Source organism: Tenrec ecaudatus, chromosome 13, assembly GCF_050624435.1.
Source record: "Tenrec ecaudatus isolate mTenEca1 chromosome 13, mTenEca1.hap1, whole genome shotgun sequence".
Taxonomy (NCBI): domain Eukaryota; kingdom Metazoa; phylum Chordata; class Mammalia; order Afrosoricida; family Tenrecidae; genus Tenrec; species Tenrec ecaudatus.
Genome location: NC_134542.1, coordinates 14,505,781 through 14,530,348, shown reverse-complemented (window position 1 = coordinate 14,530,348; position 24,568 = coordinate 14,505,781). Strand labels below are relative to the sequence as shown.

Here is a 24,568-nt window from a genome sequence, read left to right as displayed (position 1 = left end):
TTTCTACGTGAGCCCTTGGTATCATATCCTCTTTTTTCCCTCTTCCTCCACTCCCACCATCGTGAACCCTTGATAAATTATTATAATTTTCATATCTTACACAGTCTGCTGTCTCCCTTCACCCATGTTTCTGTTACTTATCCCTGGTGGGAGGGGTGTGTGTGTTAATAAGTCAATCCTTTCTATTGGTTCCCCCTGTCCCCCGCTTCCCTCTCCCCTACCTTCCCCCGACCCTCATGGTATCGCTACTCCCATTACTGTTCCTGGAGCGTTCATCTGCCCTGGATTCCATGTGTCTAGAGTCCTTATCTATACCAGTGCACATGCTCCAATCTAATTTGTACCGGTGTACATGCTCCAATCTAGTCAGGTTTGTAAGGTAAAACTGGGGCATGATGGTGGGGGTGGGAGTGGCGTGTGGACGAAGCACTAAAAAAATCTAGAGAGATGTTGTGTTTCCTCAGTGCTACACTGCACTTTGGCTGACTCCTCCCTTCCATATGACCCTTCTTTGAGGGGATGTCCAATTGTCTAGAGATGAGCTTTGGGTTTCTACTCTGACCCCCATTGTTTGTGTTAGTATACTTATTTTGGGGTCTTCTGACACCTATATCTGATCCCATGGACACCTCATGATCACACAGGCTGATGAGCTTCTTCCATGTGAGCTTTGTTGCTTCCCTGCTATATGGTCACTCGGTTAACATCAAGCTTTTAAGACTCCAGATGCTGTCTTTTAGTAGCCAGCACCATCAGCTTTCTTCACCACATTTGCTTATGCACCCATTTTGTCTTCAGCAATCGTGTCAGGAAGGTGAGTATCATGGAATGACAGATTATTAGAACAGTGCTCTTGTGTTGAGGGAGGACTTGAGTAGAGGCCCAATGTCAATCTGCTTCCTTAATATTTAACATAGTAATATATGTACAATATCCCTATCATTATATATGAATACATTTACATATAGGCATGCCTACATTTATACCTCTATAAATGCCTTTTTCCCATAGTTCTTTCCTCTATTTCCTTTTACTTTCCTCCTGTCCCACTATCACATTCGACCTTCATTCAGCTCTCAGTAATTGCTCTCGGCTATATTGCCCTTGATCAAACCCCACCAGGCAGTCATGCCCTCTTTGCCATCGATTTGAGATCTCTTTTTGTTACTTTATCCCTGAGTTTATTGACTCCCCCTCCTTTCCCCCCACCACCCCCCTCTCCCCTGCCCCACCCCCAGAACCATCAGTCCTGTTGTTTTCTCCTTGGGATTGTTTATCTTGCCTATCTTATATAAATATACATGGGGGGAGACATTAAAAAGGGGGGGTTATAACTAGGTCCAGATTTGTCTGTGGACCCTTATGTATGTTTTCTGATTGAGTCTGATGCAGTGCCAATCCCTCTAAAAGGATTTGTCTTACTCCTCTAAGATGGAATTCTTTTCAGCTTTAAATTTTTTATTGTGACCCTGTGTTTTCCAAACTGGGAAACATTTTTGAATGATTTTGTTTTTAATCAAAGTAAAAATGCTTATGATCCAAGTAATGGGACACATTTGCCCTGAGGGGGTGGGGGTGGGGGGTCTTGGTTGGTGGGCTTGCAGAAATTCTTCAGATTTATGCAGCTTTACAGGCTCCCAACAGGTAGCAGCACACACTCCAAGTGGGATCAGAACTCCCCATTAACCCTAAGAGATGGAAAATGTGCACAATAGGCCCCAGGTTTTAATCCACATATTGGGATAAAACAGGGTTGGTGAGTGTCCCACCCACAGGCTGTGTATGGCCCATGAAATCATCAATAGCAGCTAGCATCACACACCTCGCCAAACAAGCAGCAGCTCCAACCATCACATTAGGGGTGAGTGAATTAAATGTTTTAGCAGTATGACCCGGGAATGATTTTATACATATCCGAGTGGTTCTTGGCAGGAAAAAAAAAACAACACAAAAAAAAAACATTCCCCACTCCTGCAGTAAATAAATGTTACTCAGTTTTTGACATGGGTTTTAATTTCATTTGATTTATAGGATTTAGAAGGCATGTTAGTGGCACTGTTGGTTAGGCAAACTAAGGTCCAAAAACCAAACCAAGCTCCCTGTCATGGGATCATTGCTGACACTTGATTTATCATACCCCTGTGGATTTCTGAGACTATACCTACTTATGGGGCAGAAAGCCCACTCTTTCTCCCTCCAAGCTGCTGGTGGTTTCGAACTGCAGGTCATGAGGATCACAGCCCAATGCATCACCACTATCCCACCAGGGCTCCCTACCTTAAGGTCAGTGGTTCAAACCTACCAGTCCCTCTGTGAGAGAGACATGAGGCTGTGTGTGTGCTCCCATGCAGACTCGTAGGTTGGCTGGGGATGGGGCTGAGAGGCTTTGTTTCCTAGTGCTGCTTTACACCAACACAACAGCTTTAAAGAGCAGGCATTAATTTTCTCAGCGTTCTGGGGGTTGAAAGTCCAAACTGGGGCACCCTGGGGGCCTTGGTGGTCTCCACACGGCACCGATCTTTAGCTTGTGCATGCTGCGCTTCCTGTGACTCAGAGGGATCATTACGCTCAGGACACACCCTAGGCTGGGAAGGCCTCCTGAATGTCACAGAGAACATCTTATTTCGATGCAGAATTGTATTTGCCAGTGTAAGGATCAGGAGTCCAACCCCCACTGGGTGGGGGCACAATTCACTCCTGAAACAGTAAAACAGCATCGCTGACTTGTAAAGGGAACATGAAGTTTATTTAAACTTATAGGAAAGCCAAAGAAGCATCATTTGCTATGAAGGTAAAAACACGTAGTCATCCGTTTTCCTAGGCGTCAGCCTGACTCTCTGACACTTTCTTTAGGAAGAGGGGTTCAGAGGATCTCATTCTGGAAGATGCCTTCCAGGGTTCTGATGCTGAATGCTGTCCCAGAAATGCACTGGACCGAGTTAATTTCAGACACACTCAAGGAATAACTGTTTGGGGTCTGGTCCACTCCCCAGATAGCCACAAATCTCTCTCCGAAGTTTGTGAGCCATCTTGCAGACACGTAAGGTCAAGCGGACTGACACTAACCTTAAACCAATGATGCTGTCAGACCAATGGAATAAGTGAGCCTGGTAAGAACAATGTACATAATCTGATGTCAATTTGGGACTTGAGAGGATTAGAGTGAAGGGGTGGAGTCTAGTCTGTCAGTCGATCATAGTCAATGAAGCCTCTGTGTGGGCCTGGCCTTCTCCTGAGAATTCTGGGAATGCCTTTATTTTCCTCCTTGTAGGCGAAAGACTTTTTCTCTTTCTGCTCACTCCCTTGGAGACAATGCAGCTGACAAGACACACGGAACTGTACAGTGGGCTGAGCTGGAGAAGCCACGTGGGCCTACCCTTTTGCAACCAGACCTCTGAAGCTGGAGAAGTCACGTAAAGACCCCTGCCAGCGCTAAGATGCTTACAATGCCACTGGCTCCAAAGACTTTCTACCCACTGGCCTGTAATTGCCCTGCATCTGACATCATTGCACATGTTTTGTGAGTCTGCAGAGGACTTTATAGATTGGTAACAGACATGTGGGCTAATATCAGATTTATGGGCTTGGACAGGACTTGGTTAGAATGCTTTCTTAATGTACAATTAACCTTTATATGAAACTCTCTCTTATACAGATGAGTGTCTGTGGATTTGCTTCTCTAGTCTACCCAGACTAACACACAATGAAAGCAGTGGCTTCTCATTTCTGGAGAATTTGAAGTTTTTCTTATTTATCCTACTAAATAACCCAAGCACAAAAGCCATACTTACTCATACACTACTGTGCATTTCCAATGAACACAGCAGACCGGAGGAACTGAACATATTTCAATACATAGGGGACCCTTGAACATAGTTGCCATTTTCCAATGTGAATGAGGTGATGGGTTACAAAGTAGACCATCCATTTGATACATTGTTTCCTGCATACTTTGTTTCAACTCATTGATTGCAACACGGTCTATGTTTAGTCCAGAGTCTGTGTTTCCCTTCCTCCTTTGCTAACCCTCTGGACTTGGTCCTTGGTGAAATGCTGTGCCTGTAACCTTAGCTTGTTTTATCACAGGGGTGGGTTCAGTTCCGGACCTGAAGGGTGACTCAATGCAATAGTTTTGGGGAACCTACATGTCTGACCATGAAGCCTTGTCTCTCTTATGATTTTGAGTTTGAACAACACAGGTCTGACCCACGCTGGCCCAAGTACGTGTGGATTTTTCTTTCCCCCCTGCTGCACTGCAGTGGGAACCCTGGTGGCATAATGGGTTACACGTTGGACTGCTAACTGCAAGGTCAGCAGTTCGAACCCACTAGCCATTTCTTGGGAGAAAGATGAGGCTTTCTTCTCCCACAGAGTCACAGTCTCAGAAAACCACAGGGGCAGTTCCACTCTATCCTACAAAGTCCCTCTGAGTCTGAATCAACTTGACAGATGTGAGTTTTTGAGCTATTTCGATGAGGTCAAATATTGTGAATGTCTACTTCAAATGCCAGCTGCCTCTAATCACCTCTGGCAAGAAACAGCACAGAAGGATGGGGGAAGATAGTATGTGGCCAGTCAGCCACTCTCTCTCTGGTTGTCCAGTTGTCACCGAGTCCACCTGAATATTGCGCAGGTGACCTGCAGAGGATGTTTGGGCTTGGCTATGCCCTCTATGGAGTCTGGACCATCCTAGGCACCTGCCGGAACATTTTTTCAAAGTTGTCATTAGTGTGAAATAGCAAAGATCCAGATGAAGCCATCAGTAAGTGAGGTACCAGCAAATTTTAAAATCTAGAGATCAAACCTGATTTTAACAATGTGCAGCCACCGGATTAAAAAAAAACTAACAATGAAACTATGATTCACTGAACTCATAAATACCATATAGACTCTGGTATAAACCAACCCAAATATCAGCGAACGCACTTTATTTTACCACAAACACTGCATTAACAACTGTGCTGACAGGAAAAGAGGGACCAGACTTCAACCCAGTGTTCCGGGATCAAATGCAGCATGCCAACATGGAGAAGGGAGCAAGTGGAGAGGTCTGAGGGCTCAGCCCCAATCCCACTACATGGACACCTGCGCCTCCCCCCAGAAGAATTTACTTCAGAGGACAGCACTGAAGCTGTAGCTTGGGGAGAGGGACATGTCTGATCAGAGCACAATGGAGTAAATGAAGGGGGAGGAAGAGAGAGTGGAGCACATCCTGGCCCAACAGCCAATGCACAGAGAGGGCCACATGGCCGGACCCACTGTGAGACACGACGTCCCTCACTGACCCATGGACCTACAGGGGACAACACTGGAGACGCAGTGTTGGGATTGACCCGGTCTGACCCCACCACACTGGGGCAAAACACTAAGGGCACATAGAGCAGCAGGGAGAGCAGAGCAGGGAGTGCCCGAGGGAGTGCCAAGGACAGAGTTTGGGACCAGGGCGTGGCGCCCCATTGGACTTGACTGGAGGACACACCTAGAGGTCAACAAACGGACCTTGAACTATTTACAGATTTGTTTGTGTGGGTTTGTTTTTTGTTTTTTTATCACTGGTATTTTATTGTTTTATTTTCTTTAGTAGCATTGTTTTGCTTTGTTGTACTTTTTTTGGGGGGGTGTGCATATTATTATCTCTGCAGGTCTATCTAGATAAGATAGGCTGGATAAACAATCTGGAGGAGAAAACAACGTGTCCAATGATTCCAGGGGCACGTGGGAGAGGGGGAGTTGGGGGAAAGGAAGTAGTGTTAACAAGCCCAGGGACAAGGGAAATACAACAAGTGATCCAAAATTGGTGATGAGGAAGGTGTAAAAGGCCTGGTGGGGCTTGATCAAGGGCAATGTAACCGAGACAAATTACTGAAACCCAAATGAAGGCAGAGCATGATTATGAAAATAGAAAGCAAAAGGAAATAGAGGAAAGAACTAGAAGGCAAAGGACATTTATAGAGGTCTAAAGATAGGCATGTACATATGTAAATATATTTATATGATGATGGGAAGATAAATTTATGTACAAATATTTAGAGATTTAGTACTAAGGTAGCAGATGGACATTGGGCCTCTACTCAAGTACGCCTTCAATGCAAGAACACTTTATTCTATTGAGCTGGCATTCCATGAAGACAAATGGGTGCATAATCAAATGTGGTGAAGAAAGCTGAAGGTGCCTGGCTATCAAAAGACATAGCGTCTGGGGTCTTAAAGGTTTGAAGGTAAACAAGTGGCCATCTAGCTCACAAGCAACAAAGCCCACATGGAAAAAGCACACCAACCTGTGTGATCATGAGGTGTCAAAGGGATCAGTTATCAGGCATCAAAGAACAAAAAAATATCATATCATTGTGAATGAGGGGTGTGTGTGGAGTGGGGACCCAAAGCCCATCTACAGGCACTGGACACCCCCTTATAGAAGGGCCACAGGGAGGAGACGAGCCAGTAGGGTATAGTATAGCAATAATAAAACATACAACTTTCCTCTAGTTCCTAAATGCTTCCTCCCTGCCCACCCCCCCCACCCACCACCACCACCACACTATCATGATCCCAATTCTACCTTACAAATCTAGCTATACCAGAGGATGTACACTGGTACAGATAGGAACTGGAAACACAGGGAATCAAGGACAGATGATCCCTTCAGGACTAGTGGTGAGAGTGGCAATACCTGGAGGATGCAGGGAAGGAGGGGGAGAAAGGGAGAACTGATCACAAGGATCTACATATAACCTCTTCCTTGGGGGACAGACCACAGAAAAGTGGGTGAAGGGAGATGTCAGACAGTGTAAGACATGATAAAATAATAATAATTTATAGATTATCAAGGGTTCATGGGTGGGTGAGGAGGGGGGGATGAGGAGCTGATTCCAAGGGCTCAAGTAGAAAGCAAATGTTTTGAGAATGATGAGGGCAACAAATGTACAAATGTGCTTGACATTAAGGATGTATGTATGAATTCTGGTAAGAGTTGTATGAGCCCCCAATAAAATGATTTTTTTAAAAAGAATGGAATCAGATTTGGGAAATATATTAAGTGTAATGGAGAGTACTTCAAAGATGATAAGGTGGTTTTGTTTAAAAAATTAAATATAGAGCTTTGAGAATAAACATCTGTATGCACACCACCGCTTTCCCTCCCACAACTTTTCTGCCTGTGCGTCTGTCCAAGCATCTCACAGTAGATCACTCTGGTTGCAGGCGTGCAGTGTTTGCTGGGCTGAAATCTTCACAGGAGCAGCTCACCAGGACATTCTTCTATGGACCTGCTGGTGGGATTGAACCACTGACCTTTTGTTTGGTCAAGCGTTTAACCACTGCCTTACCAGGGCCCCTAATATTAGCTATAAAAGAGGGCTGGTAACAGACCGGTAAGAGAGTGTGAAGATGTTCTCTCTTAGGTCCATCTCTCCTCACTTGGCAGTTGGGGACAGGTCTAAGGAAGGTCACAACACCTGGCATAGCTTGATAGAGAGCGTGAATGCTCTTATCTTCCAGCACAGCAATCTCTCCAAGCAATACACCCTTCATCTAACTTTTCTAATGTTTTCGCAAAAGCTGCTCTTAGAATAAACCCCCTTTCTCAAAACCCACATTAAAGTGGTAGGGGTACAGGGGAAAAAAGAAAAGAAATGGTAGAGAATGGGGGAACATGAGGGGACTTCAAAATGTAGGTGGAGAAGTGGAATGAAAAGGTGATCCCCATTTTCCAAGAACTTCTTGAAGCTCCCTCACCCAGTGGGGTGGAGGGAGCTAAGGGCAGAGAGCATTTTGAGAAGACAGAAGAACTCTTCCATGTAGAAACAACATGCAGACACAACCAAGTGCACTTGTAATCTCCCCAACACAGCATCTAGTCTGAGGAGTCTTCGGGCGCGGTGGGTTAGATTGTGGGCAGCTAACCACAAGCACAAACTCAGCAGTTCAAATCCTCCATCCCCTTCAAGAGAGAGATGAGGCTCTGTGCTCCCATACAGACTGACAGTCTCTGAAGGCCTGAATACAACAGCTATGAGTTACAATCGATTACTCAATGGCAGTGGGCTTGGTTATGATTTTGGGGGGATTGGGGGGTAGGGTGGACCTTGTCTGATGAGAAGCCAGTGAAGGGAGTCACCTCCTAATTGAATAAGGCACAAGCTGCTTTTGACTGATTTCTCCAAATGCTTAAAAAACAAAAACAAAAAACCTCCTTCATCAAACCGATCCTGAGTCATAGTGGCCCCTGCACCAGAAGTTCTCTGCTGCCACACAGGTTTCCCGGGCTGTTCTCTCTATAGGCATGGATGGCCAGTTGCTCTTCCATGGAACTACTAGTTGGATTTGAACTGCCAACCTCTAGGTTAAGCAGCCAATGGAAAACCATTTGCACCTCAAAGAACAAAATATCATATCATTGTGAATGGGGGGTAGTGTGGAGTGGAGACCCAAAGCCCATCTGCAGGCAACTGGACATCCCCGTACAGAAGGGTCACAGAGAGGAAAGGAGCAGCCAGTCAGGGTGCAGTGTAGTACTGATGAAACCTACAACTTTCCTCTAGTTCCTAAATGTTTCCTCCTCCCCACTATCATAACCCCAGTTCTACCTTACAAATCTGGCTAGACCAGAGGATGTACACTGGTACAGATAAGAACTGGAAACACAGGGAATCCAGGACAGATAAAGCCCTCTGGAGAAATAATGAGAATGGTGATAACAGGAGGGTCAGGGAAAGGTGGGGTAGAAAGGGGGAACTGATCACAAGGATCTACATATAACCCCCTCCCTGGGGGACAGACAACAGAAAAGTGGGTGAAGGGAGATATCAGACAGTGTAAGACATGGCAAAATAATAATAATTTATAAATTATCAAGGGCTCATGGGGGATGGGAAGGAGGGGAAAATGAGGAGCTGATACCAAGGGCTCAAATGGAAAGACGATGTTTTGAGAATGATGAGGGCAACAGATGTACAAGTGTGCTTAACACAATGGATGGATGCATGGATTTTTATAAGAGTTGTATAAGCCCCCCAATAAAATTATTTTTAAAAGAAAAATAAATTAAATGAAATTAAAATTAAATAAAATAAAAACATATGCAGCATCCGAAGGCCATGGAGAGCTAAAAGAGGAGTTTTTTTGCCTCTCATATTAAAAGGGAAAATAGTTTTTACTCTCGGTCATCACAAAAATCCACCTGTGAGAATCTTGCTCCCCAATAACCCTGGATAGCTGACTTCTTAGTTGAGACTGACAGGAGGGGGTGGGGGAGAGGGGCAGGGTGAATGTGAGAATATCAATGGGGAAGAAGTTCCTGGCCCTGAGCATTCACCAGCATTGGCACTGTCTTAACAAGGCCTGCCTCTCTTTAGTCTTCTCCCTCCTCCGAACAGAGGCAGTCACTGCAGTCTTGAGGGGGAGCTGAAGCTGGCTACCCCTGCTCTGGGCTCAGCCCCAGCCCTCCTCCCCCTCCACAGACTTCCTGTGGCAACCAGATAACCAGAACCACGGAGTCAGTTTCATTAACCACTTTCCTTGTTCTGAGCTTCTCACAGGAGGCCTGATGGTGTCGTGGATGATGAGTTGGGCTATTAACCACAAGGTCCAGCAGTTCAAAACCCCTAGCTGCCTCTGGAGAGAAAGCTGAGGCTTTCTGCTCCCATAAAGATTTCCAGCCTCAAAAATCTACAGGGGCAGTGGGGTCACTATGAGCTGGAGTTAATTGGATAGCAATGCATTTGGAGGTTATTTTTTTTTAAGTTAAGAAGTTTCTTAAGGTGTTTGCATGTATAGATAGATAGATAGATAGATAGATAGATAGATAGATAGATAGATAGATAGATATGGTTTTTAAGGAGCCCTGATGGAACAGTAGGTTATGTGTGGGAGCTGCTAACTGCCAGGTCAGCAGTTCAAACCCACCAGCTGCTCCACAGTCTCACAAACCCACGAGGGAAGTTCTATCCAAGGAATCCGAATCAATTCAATGGCTGGGAGAAAGATGGTTACAGAGTTGAAGTGCACTCAATGGTGGAGGGGTAAGAAGTTTCTTGTGACCACATCTTAAACATACTTGCGGGGTTTTGTTTCCTAAGAACCTTCACCATGGAGAACACAAAATTTAACAAGTGGGCAATATGCTGAAAAGTGAGTTATGTGCCTTTTCTCCATTTCTCATTACCATATATAGTCGAGGATAAGCCAACCCGAACATCAGCCGAGGCACCTAATTTTACGGCAAAAACTGCAGGGAAAAATATGCTAAAAAAACTCGACTTATACATGAGTAGATACGGTAAATCAAACTCATGGTCATTAAGTCGCCCTTGATGTACAGCAGCCCCAGAGGACAAAACAGAACTGTCTCTGGGTTCCTGAGACCTTACATCTTCATGGGAGTGGAGAGCTGTGTCATCTTCCTGAGTAGTGGCTGGTGGTTTAAAACTGCTAAACGTAAGTTGGCTGCCCAACTACAACCACTACACCTACCAGAGCTTCACCGGTTCCCTATTCTCGGTTCATGGTTTCTTGTTTGGTTTTTTTCTTCTTCCTCTAGTTCATAGGCCTCTAGTTGGGCTTTCTTCTGGGCTCTTTTGTTCTTTTCACATCTTCCAGGGAGGGCAAAAAAAAAAAAAGAAAGAAAGGTACTGGAGCTGGAAGTTTCAGGCAACTTTCAGTAAGACTTTGAAGCTAAAGAAAGCATTAATAATTTGGGGCCATACTCATATTTCATAGTGATGCTTATTTGATCTTTCTTAATGTGATCCCCACACATACACACATACACGGGTGGTCAAAAGCAACTTTGATCAAGAAGTATATACTTCATACTTGAAACTCAACATCCTGAATGGTAATGCCCACTGACTAGATATAAGAATTTACATTTTCTTCCTGTGCAGTGCACCAGGGTGGCACTGTTGAATACTCATTAGACTGTTAATCTCAAGGTCGGCAGTTCAAATCCACCAGCTGCTTGGTGAGAGAAAGATGAGGCTTGCTGCTCCTGTGAAAATCCATGGTCTTGGAAGTTCTATGTAGGGTCATGAGGAACTGGAACTGACTCAACGGCAGGGTGTTTTGGGGGGCAACCCAAAGACACTCATTGAAATTCTGTCCCCGGGGCCAATTGTGCCATGACAAAGACACCTGCAGTTACCAAAAAAAGCCATCCGGAGGGAGGAAATAGCGTATCTACCATACTCTTGAAAGCTCACCACCAACTGGAGTTCAGACATCTGTCAGAGACGGATCCCATCTTTGTTCCCTGTCAAGATGGTTGACCCCGACTCACTCACAGCAATTGAATCAATTCTGACTCCCAGTGACCCTGTGGGGTTCCCAGGCTGTATCTTTATGGGAATAGAAAGCCTCACCTTTCTGCCTCGGAGCAACAGGTGAATTCAAACTGCTGCACTTGTGGTTAGCAAGCAGCCTAAGGCATCATCCACTAGCCCACCAGGGCTCCTGCCCAGGTTACGTGCGTGCTCGAGGTATCAAAATCATGACGCCAAATGTGTTTTCTCATTGCGTTTAAAATCGCCGTCGTTGTCTTGATGTCCCAGCAGTCAACTTAAGGCGCAAACCTGGAAACTACAAACGTTTCTGCACAGGTGCCGTCTTTTGGGTCACATTTGCTAAAATAGATGTATGTTGCTATGATCTCTTCTTTCCTCCTTAGCATGTGGCTGTTCACCAAACGGCTGGCCTTTTGGGTCCACCGAGGGGCACCTCACACATCTACTTCGGGAGCACCTGCTATTTGAACCCTATGGAGCCGTGGCTCTTGTGAGTTTGTACCTTCCCTCATCTCCCCAGTACGTGTAACTTGCGATAACATTTTTATCTCATGCATCCAAGTCAATTTCTAGAAGGAAAAGACAAAACCTATGGCTCGTATTGAATTTGTTTCCCCACTGGCCTTCTCGCTCTCTCTCTCTCTCTCTTAAAAACAACCCTTCCTAGCCTTGATGGATTGCTTTCCAGTGAAAGGCTGCAGGCGGAGAGCTTGCATTGGAGCTTCTCTCCCAATCCCAGATCCCAGAGCTGCATGCTGGCCCTGCCCCACCCATCCTTATGGAGTGACCATGAGACCTGGGAGACCAGCAGGGCACCCTTTATGCCCTTGGCCCAGGCATCAGGCTGCTGACTGTCTACATGGGAAAGATGACTCTTCTATGGAATTTTGATGCTTACTATTAATTTTATTCCTCTCTCTCTCTCTCTCTCTCTCTCTCTCTCTCTCTCTCTCTCTCTCTCACTCACTCTCTGGTCACTTTGCCTGCATCATGAAGGGGCCCTGAAGTGGGGGGAAAGGACCGGGATATGGAGTAGACAAAGACTGGGTTGTGGGAGGGCCAGAAGCTATGCAGCAGCATCTCAACCGTGGAGCTTCAGCACTCGGCGATCATCTGAATCTGCTATCAGATCTGGCAGGTCCTTCCTGACTTCCTGAGGAACAGGACTTCTTAATCTGGCTGGGATCTTCAACTGCCAGCTGAGCATGCTGTGAGGCCAACCCCCGCCAATCTGACAAGCACCTCAGTCTTCCATGGATCTTTCCTGCGAATCTGCTGGAAGGTGCTTCACCTCATGACGTGCCCTTTCATGGCGGTGAAAATGATAAGAGCACCATTTTCTCCCTCAGCTGTTCTTTCTCACACAAAAGAAAGGTCTGGTCAGTCTCCCAAGTAACCTGGGGGAGAGGCGGCACTGAACAAACGCACAGGTGCATATGCAGATGAGCTTTAAGAGAACCTCTTCTACATCCTTCCCAGTTCTAGACAAGCCAAAGCCTACAAATTAAGAACAGGCCACAAAGGCCACCCTCACGGCCATCAAGTCAACTGGGCCTCACTCCATTCACTGTCATGGAGTCGATTCCAACTCATAGTGACCCAATGAGACAGGGTAGAACTGGCCCTGTGGATTTCCAAGCCTGAAACTCTTTACAGGAGTAGAAAGTCTCCTCTTTCTGGCCAGCTGGTGGTTTCACATTGGTGACCTTGTGGTAAGCAGTCCAACAAGACATCACCCACTGAGCTACCAGGGCTCCTAAAGGGGTCAGAAATGCCACACAAAAAAAGAAAAAAGAAAACCAAAACACTTTTGCTGGAAAAGTCATGCGTTACTTACCTACCTTTTAAAAGTCCTTTTTTCAAATAAATAAATAATGTCTTTTTTCCTGTCGTTAAAAATGTGGCAGGTACTCTGAACCCAGCCCTTGGGGATCCCCCTGCAGACAAACAACAGGCCAATAAAGTGGACAACATAGCCCTGGTAGCATAATTGATTACCTGTCTGCCTGCTGACTAGGAGGTTGGCAGTTTGAAACCCCGAGCCACACCTCGGGAGAAAGATGAGGCTTTCTACTCCCACAACAAAGGACAGTCTCAGAAACCCACAGAGACAGTCCTACCCTGTCCTATAGGGTTGCTTTGAGTTACAGCCAATTCGGTGACAGTGAGAAGAGAGAACATCAGGAGGAATTTGCCCTGGAGAAGAATCAACCAAGGGAGACACCGAGGGCAGTGTTTGCCTCCAAACACGGTTCAGGAAGAAGGGTGAAGACAGGCTGGGACTCGGGGGAAGAAGAGGGAGAGGAAGAGCGCTGCCACATTGCAAGAACTGAGAGTTATGTTGTGTGTACACATTGCTGAATGGAAAGTGAATTTGCTCTGAGCTTTCCAAACCACAACACGCACACACAGTAATGAAGCTCTTTGAAAATAAATAGGAAACCTCGAGGAGTAGAGAATGATACACAACCCAGTTTGCAGCAGGCTAGGGATGTCAGCCCCAAATCCATTCACCAGGCCCCGCAGGGATGGAGTCTCCATTAGGTTTGCTGGACCATAGACCAGGGATGTGAATGGCCTTGCCCTCAGACTGAGTACAGTGGAAAGTGAATTCAAGAAGATACAGTTAGGACATTTAGCATCGGATCACTTAATTTATGGTTTACCCCATTTGAAATTTGTTCGAGTCTTTATTATTGTCAACTTCTTGGGGTGGGGTGGGGCGAATGAGGTGTTTCCTCTTGTGGGGGGAGGGGAGAATGAGGTGTCTCTGTGTTTTGTTCTTGTTGTGGGGGGAGGGCTGTGTCATTTTCTTTCAACAAAGTCCACCATAGGCAAATCTTCAGAGATTGACAAGATGGGTAGTTTCTTAGGGTTGATGGCAGGGGGGGAGGGGGGGCTGGGAGGAAATGAGGAGCTATGACAAGCATGGAAACCAAGAAAATGCTTAAAAGTCTGGTGACACCATCCCCATACATCCAAACTAGTGGCTGTGTGGTATATGAGTTATATGTCAAAAAAGAAGTATTAAAAAAATTTCTTGTAACTGAGAGGAATTACTGTAACCCAAATGAAAGCTGAGCATGATAGTGGAACAAGAGGAAAGTAAAAGGAAATAAAGGAAAGAACTAGAAGGCAAAGGGCATTTACAGAGGTCTCAGCAAAGGCATATACATATGTAAATATATTTATATATGATGATAGCTAGATCTGTGCACATATATTTATAGGTTTAGTATTAAAATAGCAGATGGACAGTGTGCCTCCACTCAAGTACTCCCTCAATGCAAGAATACTTTGTTCTATTAAACTGGTATTCATGATGCTCACCTTCCCGACATGATCGCTGACGAAAAAGCAGGTGCATAAGCAAATGTGGTGAAGAAAGCTGATGGTGCCCAGCTATCAAAAGATATAGTGTCTGGGGTCTTAAAAGCTTAAAGGTAAACAAGCAGCCATCTAGCTCAGAAGCAACAAAACCCACATGGAAGAAGCACACCAACCTGTGTGATCATGAGGAGGCATCAAAGAACAAAAAAATCATATCATCGTGAATGAGGGGGAGTGTGGGGTGGGGACCCAAAGCTCATCAGTAGGCAACTGGACATATCCTTACGGAGGGTTTGTGGGGAGGAGACGAGCCAGTCAGGGTGCAGTGTAGCAATGATAAAACATACAACTTTCCTCTAGTTCCTAAATGTTTCTTCACACCACCACCACTACCCCTCCCCCTGCCACTATATTATCCCAATTCTACATTACAAATCTGGCTAGACCAGAAGATGTACACTGGTACAGATAGGAACTGGGAATACAGGCTGGATGATGCCTTCAGGATCTGTGGTGAGAAGTGGCAATACTACGAGGGTGGAGGGAGGGTGTGGTCGAGAGGGGGAACCTATTACATGGATCTACATATAACCTCCTCTCTAGGGGATGGACAACAGAAAAGTGGGTGTAGGCCCTGTAGAGAGACATTGGACAGTGTAAGATATGACAAAATAATAATTTATAAATTATCAAGAGTTCATGAGGGAGGAGAGAGCAGGAAGGGAGGGGGGAAAATGAGGAGCTGATGCCAAGGGCTTCCACAGAGAACAAATGTTTTGAGAATGGTGAGGGTAACAAATGTACAAATGTGCTTAATACAATTGATGTATATTTGGATTGTGATAAGAGTTGTATGAGCCCTCAATAAAATGTTTTTTAAAATAATTTTTAAAAATAAAAGTAGAAAAAATAATTTTTAATAAGCGAATCTTTCCCACAGCAGGGACCCCTTCCCAGAAACAATTGCTGTTTCTTGTACATTCTTCTGGAAGTTTTCAGTTAATCTGTGGGCATGTGTTCATATTTTACACAAATGGGGAAACAGTGGTTAGGACCTAAGCAGATAGATTAGACAGTTAAGTGGGGAGGGGGCAGGAAGATAGGGGTAAGCCTGAGACATCCCAGGGCCAGACAGAGCTCATCCTGAGGATGCAGAAGATGTGGGCAATGCATGCAGCAGAAGCACTCCTTGGAAACCACACACTGTGAGGTTTGCAGCCGTGCCCCCAAGCTCTAGAGCTGGCAGGCTGAATGGCCCCCCTCCTCAGGCAGTGAGGGCTGCTGTGGTGGGGTCCTGGGCAGGACACTGCACCCTAGCGTGGCTTCCTGCTCTACATGTCATGGCTGGGCCCCCAACCTTCCTGGCTCAGAAGTTCTACAACTTGCCAAGACTTGACATAAAGACAAAAGGATAAAAGCTCTTTCCGAGTCTGCACTTCGATAGTTGAACTTCCTGAGATTGCCGTTGGGGTTGTTAGGGCTGTGCCATTCTTCCTGCTCACAGCAGCCTTACGCACACCAGAAGGAACCTTGAGCCAGTCCTGTGCCATCCTCGCGATGGTGATGTTTGAGCCCCTGGTAGCCATGGAGTCAATCAATCACATCCTCAGCAGTTTACAGTACAATCCTTCTTGGTGCAATCCACGCAGACTATGTTGAAAGCAGAGAGCGCCTCTCACCACACACAAGAGCATGCCCGTTTGGAGGGAACATCCTGGCAGGATTTGAGTTTCTGCTGCATCTCAGCTTGCACCAATGATTCCTCGCTGTGGTTGTTAGTGGTCCTCAGGGCAGCCTCTCACCCCATCAAGCTAGCCACCAACCTGAAGAGACCACATGGACCAGACAGACACTTGGGATCCACATGGTTTTCACTGGGTGACTTTGTGAAGTCAAATGCCAGGCCTTCCTTCCTAGTTTGTCTGCGTTCCTCTGAAACCTGTTCAGCAGCAAAACACCAGGCAAGCCTCCACGGGCGGACAGGTGATTGATGCCTGGGCTTGCGGTGAACTGGCCAGGAGTCAAAGGTGGCTGCCCACAAACCACAGGACCACACGGCTTCCTACTCTCTTCTTTCTTTTTTTTAAAATTATAATTGATTTCTTTATTTTATTAGATTTATCAGTATACATGGCAACTTTCTCAAATCTCAAAGTTCCCAAAGTATGTAAAATTTAAAGATGAAAAAACTCATTTTCCTTTAATGTCATATTCCTAGAACAATATTAAAAGTCGATTTATAAACAAGAATTATTGATAAGCTAACACACTTTAGAAATCAGAATATTTTAAATTTATTCTTCTATCTTCTTATCAAGTCAGAAACCCCTGCTAGAGAAAAGTCGGGTGTGGGAGGAGAGATTGAGGGGGGTAAGAGGGGGACAATATCTAGGAGTCCATGTAGAAAAGGAATGTTTGGAAACTGATTGTGTGTTGTGCTTGATGTGTGTGATTGAAATATGGAATGATATGATATGCATATTAAATCCCAATGAATCATAATAATAATAAAAATCAGTCAAGCTTTTCTCTTGTCCTTATTCAGCAAGAAACCAGCCTCACCCCATTGAGAAGCTAATGGGCTATCATGTGATTTTCCCCTAGGCAGTGTTCAGAAGGGATTGAGAGCTACTTAAAAAAAAAAAAAGCACTGGCAATACAGTGGTGAAAGGACTCAATTGCTTACCAAAAGGTCAGTAGTTCACACCCACAGCCACTCAGTGGGAAAAAGATGTGGGCTCAAGTTCCATCGACTACTTACTGTCTTGGGGACCCCATAGGCAGTTCGACTCCATCCAATTGAGATGGCACCAGTCAGAACCGATTCACCAGCGGTGGGTTCTGAGTGGCTATCTGCTTTCTTTCTTTAAAAGTCATTGTACTGGGGGCTCATACAGCTCTTACTACAACCCATCCACCCACCCCTTGTGTCCAGCACTTCTGTACAGGGCTGTGTGCTTTCTCAGCCGCACCTCAGTGGGTTGAAGGAAGTGACGCAACTTCTCAGAAAGTTTTCAGACTTGAGAACTTTGACGGAGAGAAACTGATTTTCTAAGAGAAACTGAGTTTCCTCTTAATAGCCGATGGCTTTCGGATTCCCTTTCCACTCTCTAGGGTATCACTTCGCCCCACGGTTAGCAAGAAGTACAACGCCCCTGATCCGAGAGGTGACCAATAATGTCAGGGAACCTCTCCAGGATCTCAGGGACCCTGAGATGCCTCCCCCCCCTTTAGGCTCCCCCTTCAGGCCCATCCTGGCTTCTCGCCTGGGGCTGCAGGTCCTGGACTTGGGTCACCCTGAGCTGGCTTTGCACTCCATGCGGGAGACGGCCGACATCCTGGACCGCTGCAGACACTCCCACTCTGCAAGAGCTTCTTTGAGCAATTCCCCTCTCTGAGTCGCAGCCTCCGCATGGACGGAAGCCTCCTGGGAAGGCTTCCTTTCCACCCCTTTGCCCCTGACAGTTTGCCCCTTTTCAGTTCGCAGCTGACTGACATTGGATTCTGAAAGTGGATTATTCATTCACACACAGCATAAAAAATTGCACTGCTCCAGCCAGGGTGGTAGGCCAGGGAGAGGGTCAGGCCACTTGCCTCTAATATCTAGGTACCTTCTCGGAAGAAAAAGAAGGAAACGGCGAGACCGCGAGAGAAGCAAGAAGGAGCCCGGGTGGAAGAAGTGCCGTGGGGTGACGGGAACTCTGGAGAACTGGTTACACTAACACAAAGTTCCACGGAGCCGCTGGTGCAGGAAGAGGTGGAGACAGGCTCACAACTATGGAGACTATGAAAGGGGGGTTATTTCTTTATCTGTGAATGATCTGCTACATCTCAACCCATAGGGAAGCAAATCCGGGACCAAGAGAAGAAATACAATAATCAAACACACTCACCGGCATTGAGTCCATTCTGACTCATGGCAACTGGACAAGACAGGGAGAACCTGCCCCTGTGGAATTCCGAGACGATAACTCTTTTTTTTTTTAATTGGGGTCTTGTACAACTCTCATCACAATCCATACATATATCCATTGTGTCAGGCACATTTGTACATTCGTTGCCCTCATCATTCTCAAAACATTTGCTTAAGCCCTTAGCACTTAAGCCCTTAGCATCCACTTAAGCCCTTAGCATCAGCTCCTCATTTTCCCCCTCCCTTCCTCCCTACCCCCTCTCCCTCATGAACCCTTGATAATTTAGAAATTATTATTTTTGTCATATCTTACACTGTCCGACGTCTCCCTTCACCCACATTTCCGTTGTCCGTCCCCCCAGGGAGGAGGTTATATGTAGATCCCTATAATCCGTTCCCCCTCTCCAACCCACCCTCCCTCCACCCTCTCGGTATCCCCACTCTCACCACTGGTCCTGAAGGGATCATCCGTCCTTGGAGACTATAACTCTTTACAGGAGAAGAAAGCCTCATCTTTCTCCTAAAGAGCAGCAGGTGATTTCAAACTGCTGACCTTTCCTTTAGCAGCGCAACTCATGACCCACTACATCACAGGGCATTCTGATCAACAGGATAGGCCTGGAAAACAGTCTGCTGTTTCCAGCTATTGTAAAAAAAAAAAAACCCATAAAAACATAAGTTGTCAAGTGTTCCCCAGGAAAATGAGTCGTGGTAACTCAGAAACATCTTGTGGTTAGGTGTCCTCCCGCCAATGTTGACACACATTGGGACAGAACAGAACTGCCTCCAGGGGTCTTTCTAGACTTTAATCTTCATGGGGGAGGAGCGCTGGTGGCACTGTAGGCTAGGTATTGATCAGCTAACTGTAGAATCGATGGTTCAGACTCACCTGTCAATAGGCTGGAGAGAGGAGGCTGTCTGCTGCCTTAAAGGTTCCCAGTCTCGGACAATCTAAGCAGAGTCCCTCCGTCAGAATCCCACTCCCTGGCAGTGGGTGTGGTTCTTCATGTTTATGGGAGCAGATCATTAGACCGTCTTCTAGGGTCTGTGGGGTGGGTTCAAACCGCCAAACTCAGTTCACTGCTGAACCTTCGACCCACAGGTACTGCTGAAGCATCGTGGCAGTCTCTCTGCTGTTGTCTCAAGACTGGATGCTCACGTCCACAGGGGGTGAATGCTCTCAAAACAATGAGCCAGCTGATCCTAAGTCCTGTCCCCAAACTCCCAGACCACCCACTCTAAGCCTAGAAAGCAGCACTCAAGCCTCAGAGGGGGAGACAGACTGGGGTGTTAAAAAGTTGGTAAGAAAACTCCATGACCTTTTCATTCCATTTGTTTCCATGAGCTTTTTGAAGCCCCGCTGGACTTCACCCTCCCACTGGAATATAAACTGCCAACTAGAATATAAACACACTTTCTGAAATTCATTTAAATTTCACATAAGAGGAGTGTTCATGTGCTCAGTGGGAACCCCACACTCACCCTCCACAAGTTTAAATGAATCTTCACTTACGGGTGACTTTTTGCCCCTTTCCTATCTCGATGTAATACATAGGAGGGTCCTTTGCAATCAACAGGAGTTAATTAATAGGTGTTCAGGCTCATGTATTCAGGCTGTGTCAACTTAATGCGAATTCTGATACATAAATGCCTTCAGAGTTCACTCTGGCTGGATTCTTTTGAGAGTCAGATGGCAAATGACACCAAATGACACCAAATGACACCAAAAGAGCTTTGACTTTTTCTTCTTTTTTTTTGCATAAGTCCATCCCGCTTTGCGAGGCACATACACTCGGATTTGTCACACAAGAAGATATTTCAGATTATCTGCCAATTTTTTTGTTACGTTCACTTAAAGGTGCTTGGTTTTTATAAAACAACAACAAAAACAAAAGCACTCACTTAAGATGACCTGTTTTAGCTACCTACAATAAACCCAAAAAGGGTTTAAGTTTTTATGGAAAAAGAGCACAAAGTATTTGTTTTACAGCAGACTTCTAAAGAGACCGCGAGTCACCCCAGCAGCAAGAGGCGAACCTGGCACCAAGCTGCCTCCCTGGGGGACTAGACCATACACACAGCACAGTATTTCTACTTTACCTGGGTTTTATATTGGCCCTACCATTCCAGCTGTTACTATATGTTAGCATTACTGTAGGTCTTACGTGTTATTTCATATGGCTGGGTAGGTGATATGGGGTGCGGGCAGGGTTGAGAAACACTTCGTTGTTTTCCCCAGGACTCGCCACTTGAGTTTCTTTCCTAAGGGAAATTTCTCTATTTTGTTCACAATAATAGGTTTAAAAGTCACCTGAAATGTTTCAGACACCCATGGACTGCCCTTTGCAAAGTGGACGTGCATTTTTATCGTGTTCCCAAAGCCTTTCAAAATTCACCTGAACAGCCAAGGAGCCACATGGCTGAGAATCCAAGGGTCAGAGATTGCTTGCTGTGGGGATGGTTAAGAAGCAACTGTCCTCACTGAAGAACTATGATGTGATATTTCTGTTCCCAAATTGTTACTTGTTGACATCTCTAATAAACCCCATAATCATGTGTAAAAAAAAAATTCACCTGAACTGTCCCACCACCATCTTCTTGGGGTAAGAGGGGCTGGGGAGGAAGTCTAACCAGCCTGTTCCATCAACACTGTCAACTTCTCAATCGCAAGTCCGTATTTAAGTGCATTGGGGTCAGAGTTGTAGGCGCTCCTGAGGCACATGGCTTATGACCCATTTGAAGCATTGCTTTCCAAAGCAGAGATTTCTAATGCAAAGGTGGGACCAAGAAGTACAGTTGAGTCAAACTCCCGCCCAGATACAAACACTGCCCCGACATGCATAAGGTCGGAAATCTCAGCGCCAGAGCAGGGGGATGGCAAGGCAATGATTACGCCCTCTGTGTGAGTCCCAAGTAGCATGCTGTGCCCATGTTTCCAGGTTTCTGGATTGAGGGTTAGCAAGAGTGAGGAACAGAGCAGAGCAAAGATAAGGAGGCCCTAACCAGCCCTCTCACCAAAGATCCCTGAGTTGCTAAGCAAGCAAGTGAGCCATGAGTTCTCTCTGCCACAAGGCAGCAATAAAGAGGACACACGGCAATGACTGAGCAGCTAATGATGGGCAAAGGTGCTCTGTGCTCTCATCACATATGGACCCAGTAACTCCCGTGACCTGCCGCAGCTCCCTGACAGTGATTCTCCAGTGCTCTGCACTCCTGGGTTGGCGTGGCATATGCTGTCTAGTCAATTCTGGCTCCGAGTGAGTCTATAGGGTGGGGGAGAACTTTCTATATGCACGCTGCCACTTGTTTCTCCTCCGGAGCAGCTGGGGGGGGGGCTCAAACCACCAACCTGCTGGTTAGCAGCTGGGAGCTTTAACCACTGCACCACCAGGGGTCCTTTAAAGTCCCTTGAATTCTTCAATGTATCAGGGCCTTTGGCTTATGTAATAGGCACGGATACTTCCAAACTCAAACCAAACACACTGCCATTCGGCCCGTTCCCACTCATAGCGACCCTATAGGACAGGGTGGGCCAGCCCTTGTGGGTTTCCGAGATGAACTCTTTACTGGAGGGAGAGCGGCGGGTGGTTCCCAACTGCAGACCTTGACATTAGTAGCCCAACGCATTACCCTCTGCGCTACCAAGGCTCCTTAAGGCATTAAGATTTTAAATGGACAAAAAAATTAAATCTGTACAAATTCATTTGTAAACCATAAAATACATACCTTTTTAAAAACATCTACACATGAGGGACATTTGAATGAGCACGTTTATCCTGACAGGGGATGGGGTGGGAAGGGACAGTGGCCTGGCCTCATCTATTTTGCAAATCTCTTTACAGTGTAGCTTCACAAAAGGCAGCTGGACTCCCCTCTCGGCTTCTGCACTGAATCGGCTGTGCTATCTCAGGTCAGAGAGCAGCCAAGAAAAGCAAGTGCATCCAGAACGCTGAGATGCGAATAAATGATGAGCGCAGGATGTCTTCCTGCCATTCTGAAACTAGACCGTGGGGAACTTTGAGAACCCGAGCCATCAGAGTAAGGAACAATTCTCATTTCCACCCTACAAAGGTGCAATCCCAGGCACAGAGAACTGCACTAACTGCCCAAGGTCACCCTGCTAGGGCGGGTCAGTGGCAGTAACAAGGAGGAGCCAGTGAGACTGGATGGATTTCCTCTGGCTGCAGCAAGAATCCAATGAAATAACGCACACAAGAGAGCTGGACAGTCTTCTGATTTCTCACGGGTTCTGGTCTCGATAACCTGACTACTCCCCTTCAACCAGGCCCAATGAAAAAGCAAAAGAAACCTTGCACACATTCCTGATCGATTCCATAGTCCAGTTTATTACACTAGCAAGAGAAATTGTAACCTGTAAACTCTGTGGCAGGTGTGGTCTAGGGTTTGGTGCCCACAGGTTGGGAGCAGTCTTCCGGGGACCCAAACTCGGGCCATTCCTCAAGACACTGGATTGCTGGGCAGACCGTCACCTGGTTCCTGAGGAAATCTGAGCACGCCCCAGAGCAGGCCCATTATTTACAACTTCCTTTTTGTAGCACGCTGCCCTTCCAAGGAGTCCTCAAGCCCAGGATGTTGTCAGGGCCAAGCCTCACCGAGGCCAAGGCTTTGATGATCTCCTGTCCAGATGTCCACCCACCCCACCCCCACTCCACTCCCTCTCCTCACCCAAAAGGCCCCCCTGCTCCTGCCTAGCGTGGGCCGGGGAGGAGAGTGCAGGTCATTTCTGTTGCTGGGATTTAGGAAGTGAGTCTTGTCTCGTCTTGTGCTTCCACCTGGACTCCGGTGCACCCCACCTCCATCCCAGCCTCCTACAACCCACCAACCACTAAAGGGGTCTTTTCAAAGTGTAGCATTAGCTGAAGTCCTGCTCCGGCTCCACACCGTGTGGCAATAAAAACCAAGTCCTCTCCCCACTGACAGGGCCCTGGCCCTTCTTCATCTACCCCAGCCTGCCTCTCCGAGACCCTCCGAGCTCCACTCTCTGGCCGCCTGGACCCTGCTGCTCCCTCCAACTGCGTGTCAACTCCTCCGAAAAGTCTTCGCGAAGTCCCCAGCCCACCCCCCTTAATCGGCGACTCGGGGGCACTCCGGACTCTCAGGAGTTTTCTCTGCTTCACTTGGGCTGCGCGTCTCCCGCCCTCCCCTCCTAAGGTGCAGCTCCGGGAGGGCAAAGGTTCCCCGGGGCCGCCGCTGCATCCCAGCGCCTGGCCCCGTGCCTGGCACAGCAGACGCGCCGGGCAACCGTGGGCCCCAAGAATGAATGAAGCCGCCGCGCCCGGGGCCCTCCGAGACCCGGGGGCGTCACCGCACCTGCGGCGATCGGCGATCGGCGCTGGGCTGGCCGCGCCCGCAGGTGCCCCGGCCGGCCCGCCCCCCGCGCCCGCGCCCGTGCCCGCACTCACCATGGTGGCCGGCCGCGCCCGCCGGGGAGCGCGCGAGGGCGAGGGCGAGCGCAGGAGCTGGCGCGGTGGACAGGTGAGCGGCAGCCTCACACCATGGCTGCTTCCCACAATGCCTCGGACGGAAAGTTTGCAGACTCCTCCCCGCCGCTCTCTGCCCTCCCGCTCCTCCCCGTCTTCCTCCTCCTCCTCCTCCTCCTCCTCCTCCTCCTCCTCCTCTGTCTCCTCCTCTTGGTCCTCCTCCTCCCCACTCTCCCAGACCCCTCCCTTCTTTTCCCGGTTTATCACCCTCCCTGCCCCTCCTCTCGGGCCTCCCACTGTCCCCCACTCTCCCTCCTCCCCCACTGCCCTCCCCGCCCCCAGGCCCTGCCCGCCCCGCTCGGCGCCCGGGCAGGTGAGTCGCACCTGTGCCTCCTCCTGTACCGGAGCTTGGCCCGCGCCCGCTCCTGAGGCCCAGAGCAGGTGCGGAGCTGGGAAGCCTGAAGGAGGGGCGCCCGAGGGAACTGCCTTGCTGAGTGGGCCCAGAGGGTGTCTTTTCACCTGTGCGACAGACCTGGCCAAGATCCTTGTCCAAACACTGGAGGCCTTTTTAGCCTAAATCTCCGAGGGAAGGAACCGTGGGCCAA

The 24,568-nt window shown here is 47.4% G+C and overlaps 1 protein-coding gene across 1 annotated transcript in view; it reads right to left on the bottom strand.

Moving 5' to 3' along the window:
- The window catches only part of AP1S3 (adaptor related protein complex 1 subunit sigma 3), an 80,598-nt gene extending 56,541 nt beyond the window's left edge, over positions 1-24,057 (bottom strand). Inside the window, exon 1 of the mRNA XM_075529434.1 lies at positions 23,946-24,057. Within this exon, the coding sequence (XP_075385549.1) occupies positions 23,946-23,948 (3 nt within the window). The 5' untranslated portion in view covers positions 23,949-24,057. The remainder of the gene's footprint in view (positions 1-23,945) is intronic.
- Between the last annotated feature and the right edge of the window lie 511 nt (positions 24,058-24,568).